The sequence below is a fragment of the Chanodichthys erythropterus genome, chromosome 21 (assembly GCF_024489055.1).
Source record: "Chanodichthys erythropterus isolate Z2021 chromosome 21, ASM2448905v1, whole genome shotgun sequence".
In the NCBI taxonomy this organism is placed as follows: domain Eukaryota; kingdom Metazoa; phylum Chordata; class Actinopteri; order Cypriniformes; family Xenocyprididae; genus Chanodichthys; species Chanodichthys erythropterus.
In genome coordinates, this window is record NC_090241.1 from 27646994 (window position 1) to 27670612 (window position 23619).

At 36.1% G+C, this 23619-nt stretch overlaps 1 protein-coding gene across 1 annotated transcript; it reads left to right on the plus strand.

Annotated features, from left to right (window-relative positions):
- Positions 1-1892: 1892 nt before the first annotated feature.
- On the plus strand, positions 1893-23619 carry camkva (CaM kinase-like vesicle-associated a). The gene is made up of 11 exons (XM_067373839.1): positions 1893-2032; positions 18807-18914; positions 19148-19279; positions 19506-19580; positions 20160-20298; positions 20554-20674; positions 21095-21170; positions 21515-21651; positions 21745-21823; positions 21928-22015; positions 22528-23619. Exons 2-11 carry the CDS (start codon positions 18820-18822, stop codon positions 22777-22779), a joined length of 1194 nt encoding a protein of 397 aa, XP_067229940.1. The 5' UTR covers positions 1893-2032; positions 18807-18819; the 3' UTR covers positions 22780-23619.

The following is a 23619-nucleotide window of genomic DNA, read 5'->3' on the forward strand; positions in this document are numbered from 1 at the left end:
CCACACACACCACAATTACACCCATGCAGTTACAAAGTTAATTTTAGATAGGCCTACATGCCTTTTTGCAGAAATAACTGTAATTGTAGGAGGCGTTGATGAAAAACAAAAAGAGTATTATGCAGCTGTTTCTTTTTGCACTTGGGTCATTCCTGTTTTGCGGTACCTTTGAAACTCTGTGGCTTTTTAAATATGATTATTCGAGCCCGATCACACGAAAATGCGTATCAATAGTACGAGTTTGTAATCTCGTAGAATATATATGCCAAAATGAGTTTTGGCGTGCTTATGGTACGCAGTTTTTCACGTGCATATGATACGCACTTTATGGCGTATTATGCGTACGAACCCCCACCCCCATCCTTCCCATCAAACTCATTTTGGCGTATAAATTCTACGAGATTACAAACTCGTACTATTGATACACATTCTCATGTGATCGTGTTGGATTTGTTGTGGTTAATGAGAGTGGAAGAGAGTGCTGTTCATTCAGTCCCCCATGCACTTCGAGACTTGAATTTTAACATGGTGCTATATAATACTAAAAGTGGTTCTTTGGCTCGTAATCAGGAACCAGTTTAAGTGCTGTTCAGTGGTTCTTCAGCAGTTCTTCACTGGTCCTTTGGGATGACTGGGGTGCTAGCACTGCTACTGTGTACAGAACATGTTAAGCCCCTGTATGGTTCTTCAGTGGTACTTTGGGGTGGTTAAGGTGGTTTATAGCACCACTGCTGTACAAAGAACCTGTTAAACCCCTTTAAAGGTTCTTTACGAGTCAAAGAACCACTGTTTAGCTATTTAGCACTATTTTTGTTGAAGAAATAAAATGTGATACGGCTCCTCTTTTGGGTTCTACATAGCACCATTTGACAAAGGTGCTGTAGAGCACGTTTAAAGATATGGTGCTACATAGCACCAAAAGTGGTTCCCCTATGATTATGAGCCAAGAACCACTTTTAGTGCTATATAGCACTAAAAGTGTATACAAGTCCATCTCTAACAATTAGGCCACAACTCCCCATGAAAATGCAAAATAGCAAGAAAGTGAAGTGGATAGAAAATGTTTTTTAAGGATTTTTGCCTTTATTTTAAAGGACAGTAACAGTATCAGTGAGTGAGCGAGAGAGGTATGGACTTAGATTGGACTCAAACAGGGTTTTTTTTTTTTTAAACTGCAAAAAATATATAGTACTAAAAGTGGTTCTTTGGCTTGTAATCATAGGGGAACCACTTTAAGCGCTGTATAGCACCAAATCTTGGTGCTTCAGTGGTTCTTCAGCAGTTCTTCACTTTTTTTTTTTTTGGGATGACTGAGGTGCTATATAGCACTGCTGTATACAGAACCTGTTAAGCCACTGTATGGTTCTTCAGCGGTTCTTCAGTGGTTCTTTTGGGTGGTTATGGTGCTATATATCATCACTGCTGTACAAAGAACCTGTTAAGCCCTTTTAAAGGTTCCTTACAATCTAAAGAACCACTGTTTTACTACTAACCACTAATCTTTTAAAGTGTAATATTTCCAATATATTAAGACATGCATGAAACAGAGACATGAAAATGTATTGCAAAGTAGGAATGACCCAATTAATGGGAGAATATTACTCTTATCGTTTAACCCGCAACTGTTTTCGACCATTTTACCATTTTGAGGACTTGTGTATACTCATAAATAATCAATAGGTAATGTTAATGAACGTTAAAACTTTAGGTTTTGATACAAAAAGATTGTAAACCCACCGGGTTTATAGTTGTGTTAAACCAGCATAGCGCAGTTTCAGCTGCAGCGCTAAACCCCACACTGCACCTCTACCTGAGAGAAAAAGAGAGCAAATGAAAGAGAGAGAGAGAGAGCAAACGAGCGCGCGCTCTAAGTGCAGGTTTCTGGGTTGGCAGCAGAGCGCGCGAATAGAGCGTGGCACGCGGAATATTGGCCAAAATTACCACGAACTCAAACATCAGGAGACTCTCTGGGGGAAGCGATCAAGAACGCCACCCTTCATAAACCTATTCTCCTAAACGCTCAAATTATCCGGTAAGTCTTCGTGGTTACATTAATTCAACCTATAAGGTTGGCGCTGAAGGCGTATATTTGTTTCCCCTTACTGATTTTACCCAACGCTTCCGTAGTAGAATGTGTCATTTACGTTTAACAGACTGAGTCGCTATTTTTCTTTTCTGAAGCAAATTCACCTGTGACACCACCTGTAGCGGATAGCACAAACTCTTTCAACAACTTTAAGAGGTTCCGCGCACAGTCATGATGCTCGTATTTACATAATATTGCAGTTTGAACTTCCGTCAGGTGAATTTTGTCAGTTAAGTGTAAATAGGACGTAAATAAGTATGCTTACATCAAACCTAAATCACTGCGCATGTTGTGGTCAAGTGGACACTGCAGTTTTCTTCGTTATTTCATGACAGAAAAAGTTCTTTAATTCATCAGTTCGTCCTTCTTTATTGAAATAACCTTTTTGCTAGATGACAAAAGTGCAATTTTGAAATGTGCAGAAGTGGATTTTTATGTGGTACTGGTCAACAATGTGATATGTAGGCTATAGCCTAATTTGTTAGACCAGGTAAATACTTACAGGCAATAGAAATTGTGTATGCTCACTTGTGGTTAATAGACTTGAAATTTAGATTTTATTTTTGCAGTGACAGTCCATGACAGCACACATAATGACATTATGAGGGTTTTGTTTCAGCGTCTCTAACAACATCTGTGTTTTCTTCTATATATCTCAAACTTTTATAGTGTATTTATGCTCAGATTAGAGTGGTTAATACATTTACTAATCCCAAAATTGTGTAAATTAGTTTCAAGTACAATATAGGCTACTGCTGTTAAACCTAGCACACCACTCTGTTATTTTTTACTTTATTGTGGTGATCAAATTGACTTCATTAATTAAAGATAGAAATTTACTTCATTCATAAATGTGAACAAATAGGAGACGTTTTAATAATATAAACCAAATACATAACCTAGTAACTCTAAAAACAGACAGTGTGGGTTTGTATGTGTGGTGCATAACCAATATGCTATTTTGTCATGTCTCAGAGTAAAAAAAAATATTTGTGTGTACAGTAGACACAAAAGTTTTTTAACATGTAGATGCAAAGCTTTTGTAGATAATAAATTAAAGATAACTTGCTTATTCAAATGATACTAGTTCTGTCATTTAACATTAACATGAATTAATTTTATTTTCATTAATTTTAATTTCTGATTGGTTAAACAGATGGTGTGTAAATATATCCATGACACATATATAATGTTTGTATGTATGTGTGTGTCTGTGTGTGCATTGCAACAATGGACTGTTGTGCACTTCTCCTCATAGACTATAGTCCATAATTTCAACAATTTATGTTTATCAAGTGTTTAGTTATCAAATTCGGTCAGTTCGTATTGTTTTTGTCCACCTCTTAATTTTTTTGTCTCTGTTGTTATCTGATATAATTTCACCATTATATATCCATCTGCTCAAAAGGAGTCCATCTGCTAGAGTTGATGATGTTATGGCATCAATAGATAGAATAGCAGAACTGACCTTGCTCTCTGTGGCTCCCATAGAAGACGCACAAAGAAGCCCGGACACTGTGTTTGTGTCAGTGTCTGTAAAGTATGTGTGTGTGAATGCAACCCACGGGCTAAAACACCACCCACCACCTCTGTTCAAAACACCATCCTGTTCTCCAGAGCTCTTAGCAGGGCCCGTCATCCCTTTATATAACATAACACCTGGCCCACCTCCACCCCCAGCCAACACCCGCACTGCACCAAAGGTGATGAACAAGAACACCCTCCCCACTGCAGTTTTACCTAAACTGAATCAAAACAATACACTTCTATAATGGCGGACCACTGGCCACAATAGTTAGAGGGTTTTTTTTTTTTAAGCCAGATCTTTCTATCTTTTCTCAACAACCTGTTGCTCAGCGTTTCAGACAGAGGTGGCCAAAACAATGTAACCAAACCAAATACAGTTATTAGGTCTTTTTATTGTTTTCTTTTCCACCATTCAAGTGCCTGTTGCAGAAATATTAGTGCTCAGAGTTTTGTCTATTTCTGACTGATGTTTTTTTTTTTCTTCCATAAACTACTGTTCAAAAGTTTGGGGTCAGAATATATATTTTTTAATATAAATAAATAGTTTTATTGATCAAGGATGTGTAAAATTTATCAAAATTGATAGAAAAAAAACATTTATAATGTTACAAAATATTTTGATTTCAAATAAATGGCATTCTTTTGAACTTTGTTCATCCTAAAAAAAAAAAAAAAAAAAAATGTTATGATGGAATTCAAAATTGATCATAATAAGACCAAATCAGCATATTAATGATTTCTGTTGAATTTTTTGATACTAAAGACTTTTCTGCTTTGCCATTAAAATGATAAATTACATTTTAAAATATATCAAATTAGAAAACAATTATTTTAAATTGAAATCATTGTTCACAATATTACTGTTTTTACTGTATTTTTGATCATATAAATGTAACATTGGTGAACATAAGAGTCTTCTTTCAAAAACTTTAAAAAATCGTGCAAACACCACACTTTTGAACATGTAAAACTTGTATTTTTGTGGAAAACAGAAAATCATTGGCTGCATCTGAAATTGCACTTCCATATTATATAGGCAAAAAACAGTATGTGACAAAATAAGCATGTCTGAATTCACAGTACTAATAAAAGAGTAGGCAAAAGTACCTACTGGATTCTGAAGTGTGCATATGATGGACACTTTACTATCCCATGAGGCCACGGGAGAGGATTTTTGAATGGCAGGGATGTGTCACGTGATAATGACAACATGTCGAATGCAATATACTATATTACATATATCTACTATATAGAACATAGTCGTGAAGTAATTACTTATTTAAAATAAGTTCCTACTCGAGAGTAGTGATTTCGGATGCAGCAATTGTTTAAAGGTGCAGTATGTAGTCTTAATCTTAGTCTTAATCACCTACTCAACACATGACTATATCTATAAAATACGTGCTTAACACAGTGTCACTATTGGCATAGCCAAGACATTTGAGATCACGAGATCTCATCTGTTTTATTTCTGTCTAAATGGAAACCTCCAGTTCACACTAGATTCCCTGGAGCTGCTTCTAAGGATATAAAATAAGAGGACGAGTATCAGTGTGTCTGTGCATGTGTGTGAATGAGACAAGAGAGATTGGAGAGAAAAAAAATACAGAAGAAAATAACAGAACTGAATTTACAGTTTCTGAGTTTTAGGGGGGTCCATGACACATGCCCTCATGACCTAGATTCATGCCCCCAAGAGTGTCTCAATCTGTCCTGTCTCCTGGCAGAAAAGACACCGATTTAAAAACTGATAACTTTATTAAGCGTGAATATGAGATGCAATCAACTGTGTCTGTCAATTTTACATTTACATGTTATTTTATGTTAAAACTACATATAAAATACAGTAACTTTCACTTCTCTGTTTAAGGACCGTATTACTCGGCTAGCTTCAGAGAGTAACTGTGATTTGACTCTCTGTGCAATGTCAGATATAAATGGGAATTTAAAATGGAGATGTTAATTAATATTTCACCCACCCACACTTTTTACATAGTCAACATTTCCATTACCATCTGGGGATGCATTAGTCCATGCAGGTCTAATGGAGCTGGACTTATGGACCCGGTTAGTGGATTTGTTGGAGTCATTAGTTTCACACAAGTTAAAGAGATATGAAAGCACCACAGCTGTGTAATATTTCCAGTAACAGTAGATAATGGTTCTCTTAGAAAGTCTATTTATTTTAGTTTTAACATTAGCTTGAGTGAAATTTAATTAAATGCTCAGTAGGAATTCATTGATCACAATATATTTATTTATTTTTTTTTAATTGAGGGTTGGTCTTCATTCTGTCAAGAAGATTGAGGGTCTCTGTCTTTGCAAACTAATTTTTTTAATTTAGATTTTAGATTTAATTGTGCCTCTTTTTAGGTTTCGCTGTTACAGTTATTTAAAAACAATGGTTTGGGTTAGCAGTGAGAATATGGAAGCCCAGTGTTGTAATGTGGAAAGCTCGGAGGGATATGTTTTATTATATTACCAGCATTCAGGAAATATTGCTGGCTGCTAACATACCCATCACTGATTCCCAAAACTATCTCCAACTCAGCAAGAGAGCAGTCTGATGTAAGACTTCCAAGTGAAAGCTTGAGAATTTGAGAGTTCTCTTGAGAAGTGTTGTGGTTCTCTCACTGCAAGCTAATACTTGAAAAGCAGCCATGGAATAAAATAGAGCAACATCTTTGCTTTTATAGTCTGTTGGAATCCAGAAGCTATTGCTTTTCCCTCCTTTTTTGTTGCCTGGGAAACGGTGTTATCATGAGGCGGGTGCTTGTCGTTAAGTGATCCACCCTCAATGTTTTTCGGTGGAAGCATGCCCAGAACAGGCAGGAAATGAAGTTAACTGAGCAGCACTCTTTGTTCATGCAGTGGCATTAATAATTTTTTTTCTGCAGTCTGTGAAAAACATTTTCTGAAAGTTATGGGTTAAGAAAATCAAAGATCATTGTCTTCCTACTGACGTCACAAAACAAAACCCTTTTATTTTCCAACTTCTCCACTCCAGCTACTTGTAATATAGAGAGCATTTTTCATGATCCATTCAATAACCATTTCATTTAATTAATTTATTTAGTTGCTTTAACCATCCGCCTGGAAACAAAACCATCATGACCCCCTTATGAAAGAAGACATTCATTGTATTTACAACTTTTATAACTGTGACAATGGCCGCTTATCAGAATCAACTAAACACTGGGTTTTCAAAAGTATGTGAAGTTCACAACACCTTTGTTGCAGTAAACTTGCATGATGCTCTTGAATTTATTGCAAGCCGGTCTGTTATTGTAGGGACATCGACTTTACATTTTCATGCCCTAAACATGACACTGTGGGTGTTTGCTCAAAGTCTCTTTAAGACAAGTCATTTCACTCGGCGGCCATCTTTGAAACGCCTCTCGGGCGTCCTGGGCATCATGCAATCTCTTTGAATGGGGAAACATCAAATTCTCCAAAACTGTTCGCCAACCTTACGATTAAATTTCATATTTGAAATCACCAATGAAATCTAACAAAACCGGCTTATAAATTTTGTTTCTAAACGCTCGAATCATGACAAAAAAAAACTATTTTTCAGGCTGGATCAAGCTAATGCGCGTGCGCAGACCTAAATGCGCGTCTCTTTGGAGGCGGGCGTCTGACTGTTTCTATAGAAACCGGTGATTCTAACAGCCGCTGAAGTGATGCGATGACTTTACCAGTCGGCGATTGGCTCTTATTTAGAAGGCGGGACTTATTCCGCCATATTGCGCGTTACACTTTCTCCCATTCAAAACAATACGAGTGACACGTCTTGTGTTATTCTATAGCCTTTGGTTTGCTTTACATGCCGGTCTGATTCTTATGAGCAGTCCTTGACCAATAAAAGCTACTATAGAGTCCAGACCTTCTGACTTCTGGAGTTCTGGCTACACGGGACTACATTATCTTTACTAAATGAATATTTGATGACAGGCATTTTATGACAGCAAATTTGCCCATAAAGTGTTAGTTCACCCAAAAACGGAAATTTTCATCAATTACTCACCCTCAAGTAGAGCACTCAAATTTGGTAAACGGAAGCTCAAGCATGCTTGCTTGACACGCGAGAACCAATGAGGTTCATTCTCGCGTGTCACACCAACATGTTTGAGCTTCTGCAAGAACCAGTGAGGTTTGTTCTCGCGCGTCAAGCAAGTACGGTTGAACTTTCATTTACCATATTTGAGAGCTCTATGTATGTTCACTGAACAATGTTTATATGTGAATAAAAGCTAAATTAAATCTGTTCATGTATAAAGTAATCATGACTTGGATTAAATCGCTTGTTTCATATGGATTTATTTTATGAATGTTTTGAACTGTCAGAGTTTTGGGTGAATAGACTTTCAATAGAGGGACAGAAATCTCTCAGATTTCATTAAAAAAAAAATCTTCATTTCTGTTTAGAAGATGAACGAAAGTATTATGGGTTTGGAACAAATTTATAGGCAGGAACACACCAAGCCGACGGTCGGCCGTCGGGCAGTTTTTCTTCGTCAGCCGACTAAGTTTTCTCAGTGTGTTCTTCACCGTCGGCTGAAGTTGGTCCTCGTCGGCTTTTTTTCGGCCGATTCGAAATGTTGAATCGGCGTTGGAGCTCGTCGGTCTGTTGGGCCATCTAATCATTCCGATTGGCTGTTCAGCTACTGCCGCCTGCTGGTTCGGAAAGGCATTTCATCTCACACAGGCGCAGAACGGATGTGCTACTTGGCCGTCGGCTGTTTAGCGTCGGTTTGGTGTGTCAGGGCAACTTTGGACACAGACGCTGCCGACGTGAGCCAACCCTGCAGTCTGCTTTCATCGCCACTAGTTTGTCGGCATCGGCTTGGTGTGATCTGGCCTTATGACAGAATTTTCATTTTTAGAATAACTATCCCTTTAAGTGTTTTGTCTCCTGCATATGAAAAAAGGCAAAGACAAAATGTAGAAACCACGCCAACGCTGAAACAAAGAAAAATGGCTCCAAATATTTTTGATTGATTTGATATCAGTCACACCCTGTTTTCTCTGAATCTGAGCACAGTTAATCCAAACCCATCTGTCACAGGACAGATCATAACGTAAGAGACTTGATTGTAGTCAAAACACTGCATTTTGCACGGCAGAATAGTACAGTGGGATTTATTTATCTTAAGTTTTGGTCATATTCCAAGGATACCTTAGGGACAGATTTTCGTGAGTCCTTAAATGTAGAACTGTTTGCTTGTGTTTGTGTTGTGCAGTGCTGCGCAATGAGCAGCTCCCCTTTTCTTGAATCCACCTGCCCAACTACTGCTGGCTGTACTCTAAAGCAGCCGCACTGTACTGTACCACTGCATTTATGTATGACTGTAACCAAGGCAACAAACAACATAAGGAACAGAATGGACAGATTAGCCGACTGGGTGTGAAGCAAATCCAGGGTTCTTAATACGCACATAATTCCTCCAATTAGCTATTCCTCAGAGAAACCACTCAAGTCTTTTTGGGAAGGGAAGGTTCTGACTGCAGCAGCTTGTGGCTTTGTGGAGGTATTAGACAGGTAAGATAAGATGCACTGCCCTCTTTGAAGGTTGTATTGTGCTCTTTGATGTTGTCCGTTGAGTCTCAGGAATGTTTTCACACACTCCATATGACCGTTTACAATACAAAAAGTAAAGTTGTATATTTTAGTATGGATAAAATGTGTATTTATTTTGTAGTGAGTTCCATCATTTATGTCAGAATTCTCCTTGGTGTAACATCAGAGACAGATTTCTTTCTTTCTTTCTTTTTTTTTTTGCGTGTGCGTGTGTGTCTTGGTGCTGTACTAAGCCATCTGGCACCTACTGTTTCACCACAGCTTGATAAGATTCACCCTTTGAAGAGACTTAAGGATCCTGCTGTCTGCTAGGCCTGTGGTGTCCATCTACAGACCTCTATCACCAGAAAACTGGTGTGTTGCATTATTTAAGAGTCATAAAATATGACGTGTTTTTGACCAAATATGAGGAAGTCAGTTCCGAGGAGCTTGATTTTGTATGTATTTTCCCATTTTTTTTGTGTAGGTTATATTGACAATGCACTTGGCAGAAAACGTGGATTTACAGTTCTAAATTTGGTCAGTTCAAAGTCGCACCTTCCTCAGATTTGCTTTAAACATAATTTAACCACTTTCAGGTCTCGATTATATCTCTATTGTGTAACACAGGAGGAGATTTCATCTAAATGTTTTATATATGTGTATGTCACATGTGTATGTATGTATGTGTGTGTATGCTAAATGATTTATTTATTTGCTGATTTTCCTACATAAATTAGTAAGAAAATTGTGCATTTTTGAGATCATTGACATTGTAATCACAAATGATTTACTTTGGATCAGAAATCAAAAGGCAGATATGAAGCTGCATTTTTTTGTAGTTTTACTTCAATTTTGGAATTAAATTAAGTCTTTGTGGAAGAAGTAATAATGTAAGAAAATTAATGAAGTTCAATAACTAATTTTCGTGAAAGTGAGTTTCCAGTTTCAATGTCACTGGACTATGGAGGAATGACCGTTCAAAGACATGAACTAAAACCTTTCCTTTTGTTTGTAAAGAGAGCTCTACCAAGGTTACTTTCCCACTCTTTTGAAACATTTAAAATGTTTAATTTAATACTGCTTAAATCATTTTGACAAGCTCTCAGAAATGGACAAAGACTGAGACGTCCATATTGTTAAAAAATCTGGAAAAATAAAAATCCAAAAATAATGCAAATTCAAGGTGCATTCTACCTCATTTGAGTCATATTATAAATAGCTTACATTATACTGCACATGGCTATATTTTATTTCACAGTTTCATTGTGAAGAATATTATTGTAAATATAATGTGGTAAATAACACTAGATGTTGTTTATAAGTGTTTTTGCTGTGTCAAAAATGATAAACAAGTAAATGAGTCGTGAGCTCACTGTAAATGAGAGTTCTGTGCTCTGAATGTAGATTAGGTGGGGGGTCATATAGGGTTTATGCAAATATCATTCCTCCTGCTTTATGTAAATTAGTGAGGTCTTTATCTATTGTATTACCACAGTTGGCAATAAAGATTATTACCAGATCTTCTTCTAATGTCCATCATTAGTTCATAGGTCTGTGGAAGGGTCAATTTGACTATTTGACTTTGGAAAGCACAACAATAACATTAGAAGGCCTATGTCTGATTGACAATGTCTGTATGTCTCAGGCTATAAACATGACAAATTTGGGCTTGATTAAAAGTTTCATACATTGTTATTCTCCCGATAGTTTTGTGCATTATATCGCAAGAGTGTGGAAATGTGTCGTGCATATAAGGCTGACTGTACATTATCCTAGCTTATTACTTGCCAATATTGACTTGATTTAAAGGTGCGTTCAAATGAAAAATTGAATTTATCTTGGCATAGTCAAATAACAAGAGTACAGTACATGGAAATGACATACAGTGAGTCTCAAACTTCACTGTTTCCTGCTTCTTATATAAATCTCATTTGTTTAAAAGACCTCCGAAGAACAGGCGAATCTCAACATAACACCGACTGTTACGTAACAGTCAGGGTGTACGCCCCCAATATTTGCATATGCCAGCCCATGTTCCCAACATCAAGAAAGGGATTAGACAAGGGCAGGCAGTAACATCTGGATGTGCACAGCTGAACCATCAGACTAGGTAAGCAAGCAAGAACAGTTGTGAAAAATGGCAGATGGAGCGATAATAACTGACATGATCCATGATATCATGATATTTTTAGTGATATTTGTAAACTGTCTTTCTAAATGTTTCGTTAGAATGTTGCTAATGTACTGTTAAATGTGGTTAAAGTTACCATCGTTCCTTACTGTATTCATGGAGACAAGAGTCGTCGCTATTTTCATTTTTAAACACTTGCAGTCTTTATACTGCATAAACACAACTTCATTCTTTATAAATCTCTCCAACAGTGTAGCATTAGCCGTTAGCCATGGAGCACAGCCTCAAACTCATTCAGAATCAAATGTAAACAATATAACAGTATACAATACTCACATAATCCGATGCATGCATGCAGTATGCATGACAAACACTTTGTAAAGATCCATTTGAGGGTTATATTATCTGTGTAAATTTTGTCTATGCACTGTTCAAGGTAAGCGCGAGCTCCGTGGGCGTGGAGCACGAGAATTAAAGGGCCAGTAGCCCTGAATCGGCTCATTTATAATGATGCCCCAAAATAGGCAGTTAAAAAAATGAATTTAAAAAAATCTATGGGGTATTTTGAGCTGAAACTTCACAGACACATTCAGGGGACACCTTAGACTTATATTACATCTTTTTTTAAAAAAGTTCTAGGGCACCTTTAATTTTTTAACAATTTAACTTAAAACTTCCACTAAGAAAAATCAATTACTGTGTAAAAAGCTGTGCAAAAAAAAGTTGTATATATCAGAAGACGTTTTTATAGCCAACAACACACAATAATATTAATACGGCACGGCAGACATTTTCATAAATGAAACGCAAGATGACAGCAAAATATCTGACCACTGACTACCATGACTGACCAATCAGAATCATTTATTCCAAAGAGTTGTGTTCATAATGTCCGTGATTATGCACAAGTCACCCTTTGTCATATGATTTGAGACAGTTCCCTTGTTTTTAATCAAGCCTACATTTACAACACACAGCTTAATGTTATGATTGTGCCAAATGAGAGACAAAACAACATGATGCACCATCAATTAGATTACTAAGTACCCATTTCTAAAAATAAACTCATCCATATGAATGTGTTTTCATAAATAATGTCTGTCTCCATTTGTTGACTCACAGCTAATTGATGTTATGTCTCTTGATTTGTTTGATTGCTGCAAGAGAGCATGTTTTTTAGCTAAGAGGAGAATAAAACACACTTGTTATGGCCGATGGAGGCTTGATGGCCAATTTAGAGTATTAAATGCTCAGATGGCACTTTGCTAATTGAACATAGACACACACATAATGGAATTACAGGACAAATTGTAACTGGGATATTGTAAGACATTGACATATATGTTTCTCTATATAAAAAGTTTGTAAATCTGCATCTGCAAATTTTGCTCTATTTTGTGTACTATTTTTTATTTTATTTAAACTACTCAGAAGACATTTTTATGGCTAAAATGTTGCACTTTCATAGCTTGAGAGACTTATTTGAGTTCTCAGTGATGCTTTAGAAAATATTTTTCACTGTTAGTTTATGTTTATCTTTTTAACATGATAAGTGAAACCTTATTGTATGTGTTACCAAAATCTCTGACTTTTGATGTCTGGGCAAATCTGAGCTCAGTTAAAACATGTTGAGATCTCATTTGAATATAGTTGATGCATGCATTTTATAAGAGAAATATTTCTGAGAGAAGACTAACACATCTACTTTTGCTTTCCATTTAATCTCATTGCTGTCTAGGTCGGATCTCATTGAGTTTTTATCTTTCTAATGAGTGCTTTCGGCTAACTGGTAAAACAGTACAATTAAACAGTCCAGGTAAACTCATGAAAGCACTTGAATGAATCCAAACATCATTATTTGTCTGAACAGTGCTGGTCATGAAACAATTTCAAAATCTTATTTGATGTTAAGCTCAATAGGCAGTTAGAACACTATATAGCTTTGCAGCATGTCTTATAGAAAAGGCTGAGTGACAGCAAATGTAGACACAGCTGGCAGCTCTGCAGAGAGAGAGACAAACAATGCCCAGGGCTTCAAACTGAATGTTCAGCTTTACAGAGCACAGACAGCTTTGACGACGTACAGACACATGCACGCACACCAATACTAAAGCTGGATTGCATAATTTATCAGAAACAAGGTAAAAGGGTTATATTTTGTCTATTGTTTTCTAAGCCATGAATACAAGAGGCACAGATGACCTCCAAAACTCAAAAGATTTAGACAAGCACATTTTTTGATATCTCCCTGCTGATGGAAGCTTGAGTAACTCTTCAGCTAGAAACATTTAGAGGAATGTTTCATTTACAAATTTAAATCAGAAATGTACTTCAAAATATGAATACATTTCCCTAGTGTCCTCACATCTGCCCTTTTCCTTCTGCTGCCAAAGAAAAAGTGCAGCTGCCACTGAGAATTCTTTTATGTGTTTATTGTGTTAATGGACATTCTGTTGCGAGACTTGTAATGATTGCATTTTTACATGCATCTCAGATGTGATGAGACCCTTTCTGGAAAAATAAAGAAAAATCACAAATGAAATATCTTAATATCTCAGTTGTGTCTAGTAGACAACAGTGAGAGAAAATTGAGTTTTTGCAATCAAAAGTCAGAGATTTCAATGTGAACTCAAACATTTCTTAAAGGGATAGTTCACCCAAAAATGAAAAGTCGATGTTTATCTGCTTACCCCCAGCGCATCCAAGATATAGGTGACTTTGTTTCTTCAGTAGAACGCAAATTATGATTTTTAACTCCAACCGTTGTGGTCGGTCAGTCAAATAATGCTAGTGGATGGGAACTTCTACTATAAGAGTAAATAAAACTTGCATAGACAAGTCTAAATGAAACCCTGTGGCTTGTGACGTCACATTGATGTCTTAAGACACGAAACGATCGGTTTGTGCGAGAAACCGAACAGTATTTATATAATTTTTTACCTCTAATACACCACTATGTCCAACTGCGTTCAGCATTCGCTTAGTGAGGTCTGAACACGCTCTGACAATAGCAGTGATGTCTAGCACTCATTGAAGTATAAGCGCGAGACATCACTGTCGTTGTCAGAGCACGATCAGACCTCGCTGAGCGCAGTTGGAAATAGTGGTGTATTAGAGGTAAAAAATTATATAAATAGTGTTCGGTTTCTCGCACAAACTGATCGTTTCGTGTTCGACGGCAACGGTTGGAGTTAAATACCATCATTTGTGTTCTACAGAAGAAACAAAGTCACCTACATCGTGGATGCGCTGGGGGTAAGCAGATAAACATCAAATTTTCATTTTTGGGTGAACTATCCCTTTAACAAATTCTTCCAAGATTATCTGAGCTATGCTTTTCAGATTCATTTTATAGCTCTATACTTCATCAGCAGTCTCATTTAACCCTCCCCCTCATTCTTTTTTTGAAGTTAGACATCAGAATTTGTAGTATTTCTCAGTCTATTCATTATAAAAAAAATGGTAAAAGAATGTTTTTTGTGAAAAATGTACAGGGTCACTATAGAGAACTGAGGTATGTGATAGTGTAAGTATATTTTTTCTGAGCAACACTAATTTAATCTCCGGTGACTCAATAAGCACAATTCCCCTTTATTCCTTAAAGTGGCAATGTCCAATACGCATTGATGATGTGATATTTCACTCATAATTACTGCAGGCATACAACAAAAGAATACACAAGTATCATCAGCAAAACTTGGAACAACTCGAATATTTAAGTACTGTTCATAATCAAACATTATAGTCAGTGTCACTTGGTGGTGGATCTGATAAAAAAGCTGTCAGCAATGAACATATATATGAACAGATATTGCTCTTGAAGACATTGAAAATGATAGTTTTGAGAATATGGTTGAGATCATGAATATGAGCCAAATGCTAGGTTGTATTGGGGAAATGAGCTCTGATGATAACAGTGATGATGGTAAAAAAGTATCTGCTTAAATTGAACCCTTCCAAGTTCCAAAAGATAATATATGCTCTTTTTTTTATTCTTTTGTGATTGTTATTAAACATCGGGAGGTTTTATGCTGTTGCGGCGGTTAGAAATCCATCCACAACATTAGATATATATCTGGGTCACTAAAGACCCGAATATGTAATAATGATTGCCAAAACACTCATGCTTTTAAGGGTTAAATGTATGATGTATCATAGTTGATACTCATGTTTTAATTGCTTATACAAAACAATAACATTATTACTAAACACAGTCCCAGTTTAGTTTTTAAACATCTCTTCTCCTGTTCTCCAAACAGAACTGTCTTTAAAGCACTTCTCTCCCCTCATTACCATGCATATATTGGCCTTGCAAAGCCAGTGTCTCCTGCAATCATAGGGGCCAAGGGGAGATTAATTAGAGACCTTAGTGCTTCTGTGACGGGCAAAGCAAACAGCCTCTCTCCCAGTCTGTAATTTATGTAATGCCTCCTTTACTGTGAATATCAGGAATGGCCTTTTTTTTTCTTTTTTTTTTTTTTGGTTGATACTCCGTTGCTGGGTGATAATGATGCTTCAGTCTGCTCTCCTGCCTTTTCTGGACTATTCTGGGAGAGTGGAGGAGAGAAAATAGGATGTTTTTGTACTGTAACATCAAACAAAGAGTTTCAGAGTAAGTTCAAGCCCAGCAGAGTTCAGAGGCGTGCAGTGCATGTGAACTATTGTGCTGGTTTTTGTCTTGGTTCTTTGTTAATGTTGAAAGCCTGAAGCCTTTAGAGACAAAATCATGTCACATTATCCGGTGGAGCTTCAGTGTGATTGAGGACTGTCATGGTGTTTGGCAAATTGTTGGGTCAGACCCGAGTAGCGGTGCAATTGTACTGCCAGCCTGATGCGTAATTGCTTGTTTGTGTGAGGCGTTTTTTGTCGTTTGTTTCAGTATGTTATACTGCAATAGATAATAGCTGTCCTCCCAGCTCTCAAAACAGTAAAGTGACATTTTTAGAAGATTCACCACAGTTTTGAGAGTCTATTCAGGCTCTTCAAAGAAGATTAAACTAACAGAGCATCATATGATGTGCTGCATAAGGGGAATTTAACACTGGTAGGGGACTTTTGTGCTCTGCGTGTGGTACATTTAGTTTGGAGCATTGTGTTCTTCTTTGGTCGTTTCACTAGTTCACTAGTTAATTTTAATGTAAAACGCTGTAGGGTTTATTACAAAAGGAATAAAGCCATAGGAAACCTTTAAAAAAGTGCACATTAAAGCAAGTACTTACACAAATGCTCAGCTATAGTGAGGATTTCACAAAAAATGAAGCCATGTTTGTGGCCATTTTTTATTCTAAAATCAACTGCAACTGAAAGAACAACTATCTTGCTACCATAAAAAAATCATAAAAACGAAAGAAAAGTTATCTTCCCTGTTTTTCTTCAAAATATCATTTGCTTGAAGGTTTCACAGAAATAAATGGGTTGTGAATGCCATTTCGTGTTGACTTGAAGGATTCAAGTGTTTGCTCTGTGTTGTTACAATGTTGATAGTACACATAAATGATATCCCATTTATATTTCAGCCAAAATCTGTCAGATGACACAAAAAAAACGTCATTCTGCATCGCCCGGCAGACTTTTGACAGCGCCTGGGCTTTTGTTAAAACTACAGGTCGAACTTTTTCATTTTTGTATTCCCGCCAGTAGGTTTAACAGAGAGGTGGTGACAAAATCATCAAAGTGCATTATGGGTTTTGAAGTTTTTGGCAAAAGGTAACCCTATAGCCCTTTTCTCTGATTTCTCTATTCATGTAGCACTGATTTAATTTTTGCATAGACAGCCAAGTATTATTAAAACCTAATTAAATTCCACCTTTAAAGGCATTGTTTACCCAAAAATGAAAATTCTGTCATCATTTACTCACCCTCATGTTGTTCCAAGCCTGTATTGAAGATATTTTTAAAAAATAAATGTTTTTGTCTGTATAATGAAAGTTAGTGGAGTCCAAAACAACATTGTATGCACTTCCATTGTATGAACAAAAAAAATATGTTCTTTTGTGTTCGACAACAGAAATACCCTCATTCAGGTTTCAGGGTAAATTATGACACAATTTATATGTTTATTTTGATGGGACCCAGTATCACTCATCATTTGGTATGATCCAAATGCAAATAAATTAAGACTGCTTAATGAATGTCATTTTTTATCTCGCTTCGGTCTTTTCCTATTGCTTGCTTTCAGATCTATCATAAATAAGCATGATTATTGCATGTTCAAAGAATCTGAATTTTTCAGAGCTACTTCCTGCCATAAGTGGAAATTGTCACTTTTGGAATAAATTGTAGGCATTACTCATGTGTGGTTATGAGTGTGCTGTCTGCCAAATCTCTCTCTCCCCCTCTTTCTCACTGACTTTTTTCGCTCTCAGATAAATGAGAATTTATTCCTCCTCTTTGAGTTCTGGCTTAGACAGAGAGAAAAGCACAGGGTCATGGAGCTCACTTGCAGCTCAATGGAGAAAAAAAAACAAAAAAAGGAAACAACTGTGTGCATTTTAATTGTCAATGAATGAATGTGGAGCGGCATCTCAAGGCCTCACAGCAAAAACTCTCTTCATAATTTATTAAACTCACACCATCATCAGCACATCAGCAGCTTTTCCAGACATGCACAAAGTTTGGAGAAAAGACAAAAATTCTTTAATCATCAGCATTATTGTGTATTGAGAGGCTGATAATTTGCTTGGTAATGTTGAATATGTAAGGTAAAGAAGGATTTGACTGATGCAGAAGTGTTGATTTGTGCTATATTTGTTATTTTTGCTGTGACAGTGGTTCATTTCAGGTTTTTGCTTGTATTGTTGTATACAACACCATTCAAGTTTGTGGTTGTTAAATTTTTCAGAAGTCTCTTATGCTCACCAAGGCTGCATTTATTTGATCAAAATACAGTAATATTGTGAAATATTATTACAATTTAAAGTAACTGTTTTCTATTCAAATGTATTTTAAAATGTAATTTGTTCCTGCAAAACTGAATTTTTCAGGGTCACATGATCCTTCAAGTGCAGCTTAATATTTTTGTGTTAACTCTGATGCATTTTTCAGTATTCTTTTATGAATAGAAAGTTAAAAAGAACAATGTTTATTTGAAATGGAAAATTTACTTTCACATTTGATCAATTTTTATTGCATCCTTGGTGAATAAAAGTATTAATTTCTTTCAAAAACTAAAAAACATCCCACTGACCGCAAACTTTTGAACTGTAGTGTATCATATTATCATGCCTGGCATGATTTAAAAAGTACCGAAGCATAGTGCTGTTCATTCAATGCTGTTATATAACTGCAATGTTATCTTATAGTAAATATAATTCAAAATTCTTACATTTTCAGAAGAAATATGTTAAAGCTTCAGAAGAAATATGTTATAGCACCAAACAAAAATAATGAGCACAATTGCTTAGAAAAGTAATAACACACATCTCCTCAAAAAACCGCATGGTTTGAGATCATTCATGTCCATAGTACTTGATGCATTTGAAATATTTTTTTTTTTCCAGAGCAGTAGCAGCCATGCCATTTGGCTGTTTGACGCTGGGAGAGAAGAAGGACTACAACAGTCCGTCAGAGGTCACTGATAAGTATGACCTGGGACAGGTAGTGAAATCGTGAGTACAAATCTATGGTTACATCTTCCTCTTATTTCCATGTTGTTTATAGTAATCTTTGTGTATGCTTGTGAAAATGACCCTTTTTGCACTTTTCTAACTTAATATAGTTTTTTCTTCATTACAAATTCTTTTTGACATTTCCAAATAATTCTTTCCAGGTTTAAATAAGATTTTGAATCCCAGATTTTCAATGTTGACTCAACAACACTGTTTATTGTCTGCATTACCAGGGAGGAGTTTTGTGAAATCTTCAGAGCGAAGGACAAGAACACACTGAAAATGTACACCTGTAAAAAGTTCCTGAAGAAAGATGGGAGAAAAGTACGGAAAGCAGCCAAAAACGAGATTCTCATCTTGAAAATGTACGTTTTCTGTGCAGGTTATTTACATTTTCCATGTCTTAAAGGTGCTTGCAGATGGTGCTCACAGCTGAAATTTGTTTAACAAGAGCAGCAGAATGTAGTCGACTCTTTACCATGCAAATGATTTTATTTTTGCAGATAGTCATGATTTCTTTTCAGTTTCTAGCCTGCTTCCTTTCACAGTGTCACAGTTTCTCTCTGGCTTTATCTCTGTCTCTCCCTGCAGGGTGAAGCATCATAACATCCTCCAGCTGGTAGATGTCTTTGAGACGAGAAAAGAGTACTTCCTCTTTCTGGAGCTGTAAGTGCTTTGGGATTTTTGTGTGTGAGAGGGAAAAAGGAAAAAGAAAATACAAGGATACGAATGAATACTGTTTGCTTCCATTGTGTTTAGATTTTAAAGAAATACTTGAATCAAAATTGAAAATTCTTTTATTTACTCACCCTCATGTTGTTCCAAACATATGTCACTTTCTCTCTTCTGTGGAACACACACACACACACACACACACACACACGCTTATATATATATATATATATATATATATATATATATATATATATATATATATATATATATATATATATATATATCTCCCCTGAATGGATAGGGATGTGGAATATAGAATAACAGAATATCAAACAGTATATTTACTGAATAATAAAGTGAGTAGGGATTTTCAAGCTGCAAATGGTCGAAATGTTGACAAAACTTTTTCTTTAGGTGAACTGATACTTTAAGTAAATATGCATAATCTTTTTTGTAACTTTATGATTTTTATCTATAAACCAAAAAGTGGACTTTGTGCAATTATCCTTACATTGCAAGCACAAGTTTTTCACTCTCACATGTGAATATCTGGTTTGCCTTTTACTTCAGGGCCACAGGAAGGGAGGTGTTCGACTGGATCTTAGACCAGGGCTACTACTCAGAACGTGACACCAGCAATGTGATTCGGCAGGTGCTTGAGGCTGTGGCTTACCTGCACTCTCTCCACATCGTTCACAGAAACCTAAAGGTGACTTGGGGCTTTACTTCCATCTAATGGTCACCACGTGGTATTGCACCAGAATGCAATCTCAGACTTGTGTCAGGATACAGAGGTTGATTAAACACCTTAAAAATTTAATTCACACCAAAAGGAAAATTCTGTTATCATTGAAGTCTTTTTTTTAAAATACGATCCTAAAAATTCTTATAAATGCTTTGCAATGTGAAGTTCTTGAGGTTTAATATAACTTAATGCTTTTACTACTGTATCTCACCTCGTTAGCTGGAAAATCTGGTCTACTATAACCGTCTGAAGAACTCCAAGATTGTAATCAGTGACTTTCATCTGGCCAAACTGGAAAATGGTCTCATCAAAGAGCCATGTGGCACACCAGAGTACCTTGGTAAGGAAAAAGTGTCAAATTTTCAGATGTAATTGCACCATATATTATGAATTATGATTATTAATATGAAAATATGTATATATAATTGTAATATATTAGGGTCAATGATGTAGCACTAATCAATTTATGTTAAAAATATTAAAAATACAATGACAATGAATTCAGTACACCTCTTTTTTTAATTTCTGTATTCTTTTTGTGGGGCTTAAAATCAATAATATCTTTTTTGTGTCAAATGTTTTTAAAATAATTATTAAAATTTGGTTACACCACTTGAGATTTTAGCCATTACATCATAAATGTTTTGCAAAAATTATATACTTCAATATACTTTAAATACATTTCACCTTTTCATCATGTTGGGCATATTTATTTGACCCATTATCATAATTCAGCCTTTTTCTCCTTTCTCTCTTACAGCTCCAGAGGTGGTTGGCAGACAGAGATATGGCAGACCAGTGGACTGCTGGGCCATCGGGGTGATCATGTACATCCTGTGAGTTCATGAGTCGACATCTATACATTTGATTCATTGTATAAGACAGTCCAACATCTTAATCTCATTGTGCTCTTGACCTTTGACCTTTATTTATTAGTAGACCCCACAGATATCTGTTTTGAAGTCACTTGCCTGACACATCCGTTGAGTCTTTCATGAATTCATCAGCATGTACATCCCATTCCATTGAGTGTTAGATGATCATTGCCACTCTGTAAGTGCACTGTATTTCCCACATCTAATTCTCTCCCTAATATCTCCTAAACAATCAATTGCTCATGTAGTTCTATAGTCCTAAGAATCTTCTTGCACTAGGAAATTTACATTATCATGTTCAACAGACTGTCAGGAAACCCACCTTTTTATGATGAGACAGAAGATGACGATTATGATAATCATGATAAGAACTTGTTCCGGAAAATTCTGTCTGGAGACTACGAGTTTGACTCACCCTATTGGGATGACATCTCAGATTCAGGTACAATACTCAAATCACCGTACAGTAGGTTTGGAATGAATCTATGGGGTTCTGATCGAAACACAAATCCAACTTAACTATTCTGAATTGCAGCAAAAAGCCTAGTTGCATGTTTAATGGATGTGGACCAGGACCAAAGACTGACTGCACAGGAAGCCATCAACCATGAGTGGTAAGGAGCCTTTTCCAGTGTCTTTTATAATTAATCCTTGCAGTATTGTTTAAAAAGCTGTCTAAAAAATAACCGCTGTGCTTTTTTGTGTCTTTGTTGCTTAGGATATCTGGAAATGCTGCCTCAGACAAGAACATCAAAGATGGCGTTTGTGCTCAGATTGAGAAAAACTTTGCTAAAGCTAAATGGAAGGTAAGATGATTTAGTTATGTCTAGTCATTGCGTTGTGGTACACTACCATTCAAAAGTTTGGGGTCAGTACGTTTTTTTTCTTATCAAGAAATTAATACTTTTTTTCAGCAAACATTAAATTGATTAAAAGTGACAGTAAAGGCATTTATGATGTTACAAAAGATTTCTATTTCAAATAAGTGTTGTATTAGAATGATTTCTGAAGGATCATATGACACTGAAGACTGGAATAATGATGGAATAAATTACATTTTAAAATATATTCAAATAGAAAACAGTTAAATCATAAAAAATAATTCACAATATTACTGTTTTTATTGTATTATTGATCATCCTGGGTGAGCATAAAAGACGTCTTTTGAAAACTTACTGTCACCAAACTTCTGAACGGTAGTGTATACACCAAATTCCAATGGGTTTACTGACTAAAAAGACATTTTAATGTATTAATGATTTAAGTTATTATTAGTTAAACCATATAATAAAACATTATTATTATTTTTGTTATCCAGAAAGCTGTTCGTGTGACCACCATGATGAAGAGACTTAGGGCTCCAGATCAGAGTGACTCTGGAGCCTCTAGTCCTGCACTGGGAGCCTCAGGAGGACCTGTTACCCCCAGCACCACCCCTGTTCCCCTGGCTGCCACACCAGTGCCTCCCCACAGCACCCTGGTAGGCCAAGATCACCCCGAGGCCCAGGGACAGGAGGCATCGGCTCCAACACGGTGTAATGGAGAGATGTTGACATCCCAGCAGCGTTAGTGGGGAGACAAGGGAGAAATAGAATGGCTGATTACATTTAGAGAAATATAGTAACAAATAGAGCAGCACCATATTGAAATCTAATGGTGGAGCAAAATTCAATTGTGCTTAGAAGCTTGATCGCCATTTTACATTTTCATTTGTGCAAAATGCTGTAATCTACGAAGACTTTAAAATGTAAATCCCAGACCCATAGTAGTTTATGGCCCGGTTTCACAGACATTTCACAGATATTTAAGTAACTTTTACAAATGTACACTTGAAAAAAACATTACTGATGTGCATTTTGAGACAAAACAATGGCACTGACATATTTTAAAACATGTCAGTACAAGTTGCTGTCAGTTAAAACAGCTCAAACATTTTAGTTCAGGACTAGCTTAAGCCTTGTCTGTGAAACCAGGGGTACATGTATTTTCTTAAATAGCTTTATCTAAGAAATATTGGTTGTTACTTCTCAAATAATACAGTGATTTAATTTTCTAAATTTGACATTGTTAATTCAAATCTATTCAATTGCTGCCATTACAGTTTATTTATTTGGTTCTTACTGTTACTAAGTTGATGTGGTTCAAATATTTTCAACTTTATTTGTTACATAACTGAAACTTGAAGGTGGAAAACTATATTTTCCCACATTTCTTGAACCATTTTTTAAAAAATACAACCGAATGAGATTAATCTAAAAGCATTAAAGGATTAGTTCACTTTCAAATAAAATTTTCCTGATAATTTACTCCACCCCCATGTCATCCAAGATGTTCATGTTTTTCTTTCTTCAGTCGAAAAGAAATTAAGGTTTTTGATGAAAACATAAACAAATGATCGCCTTCCAAGTGG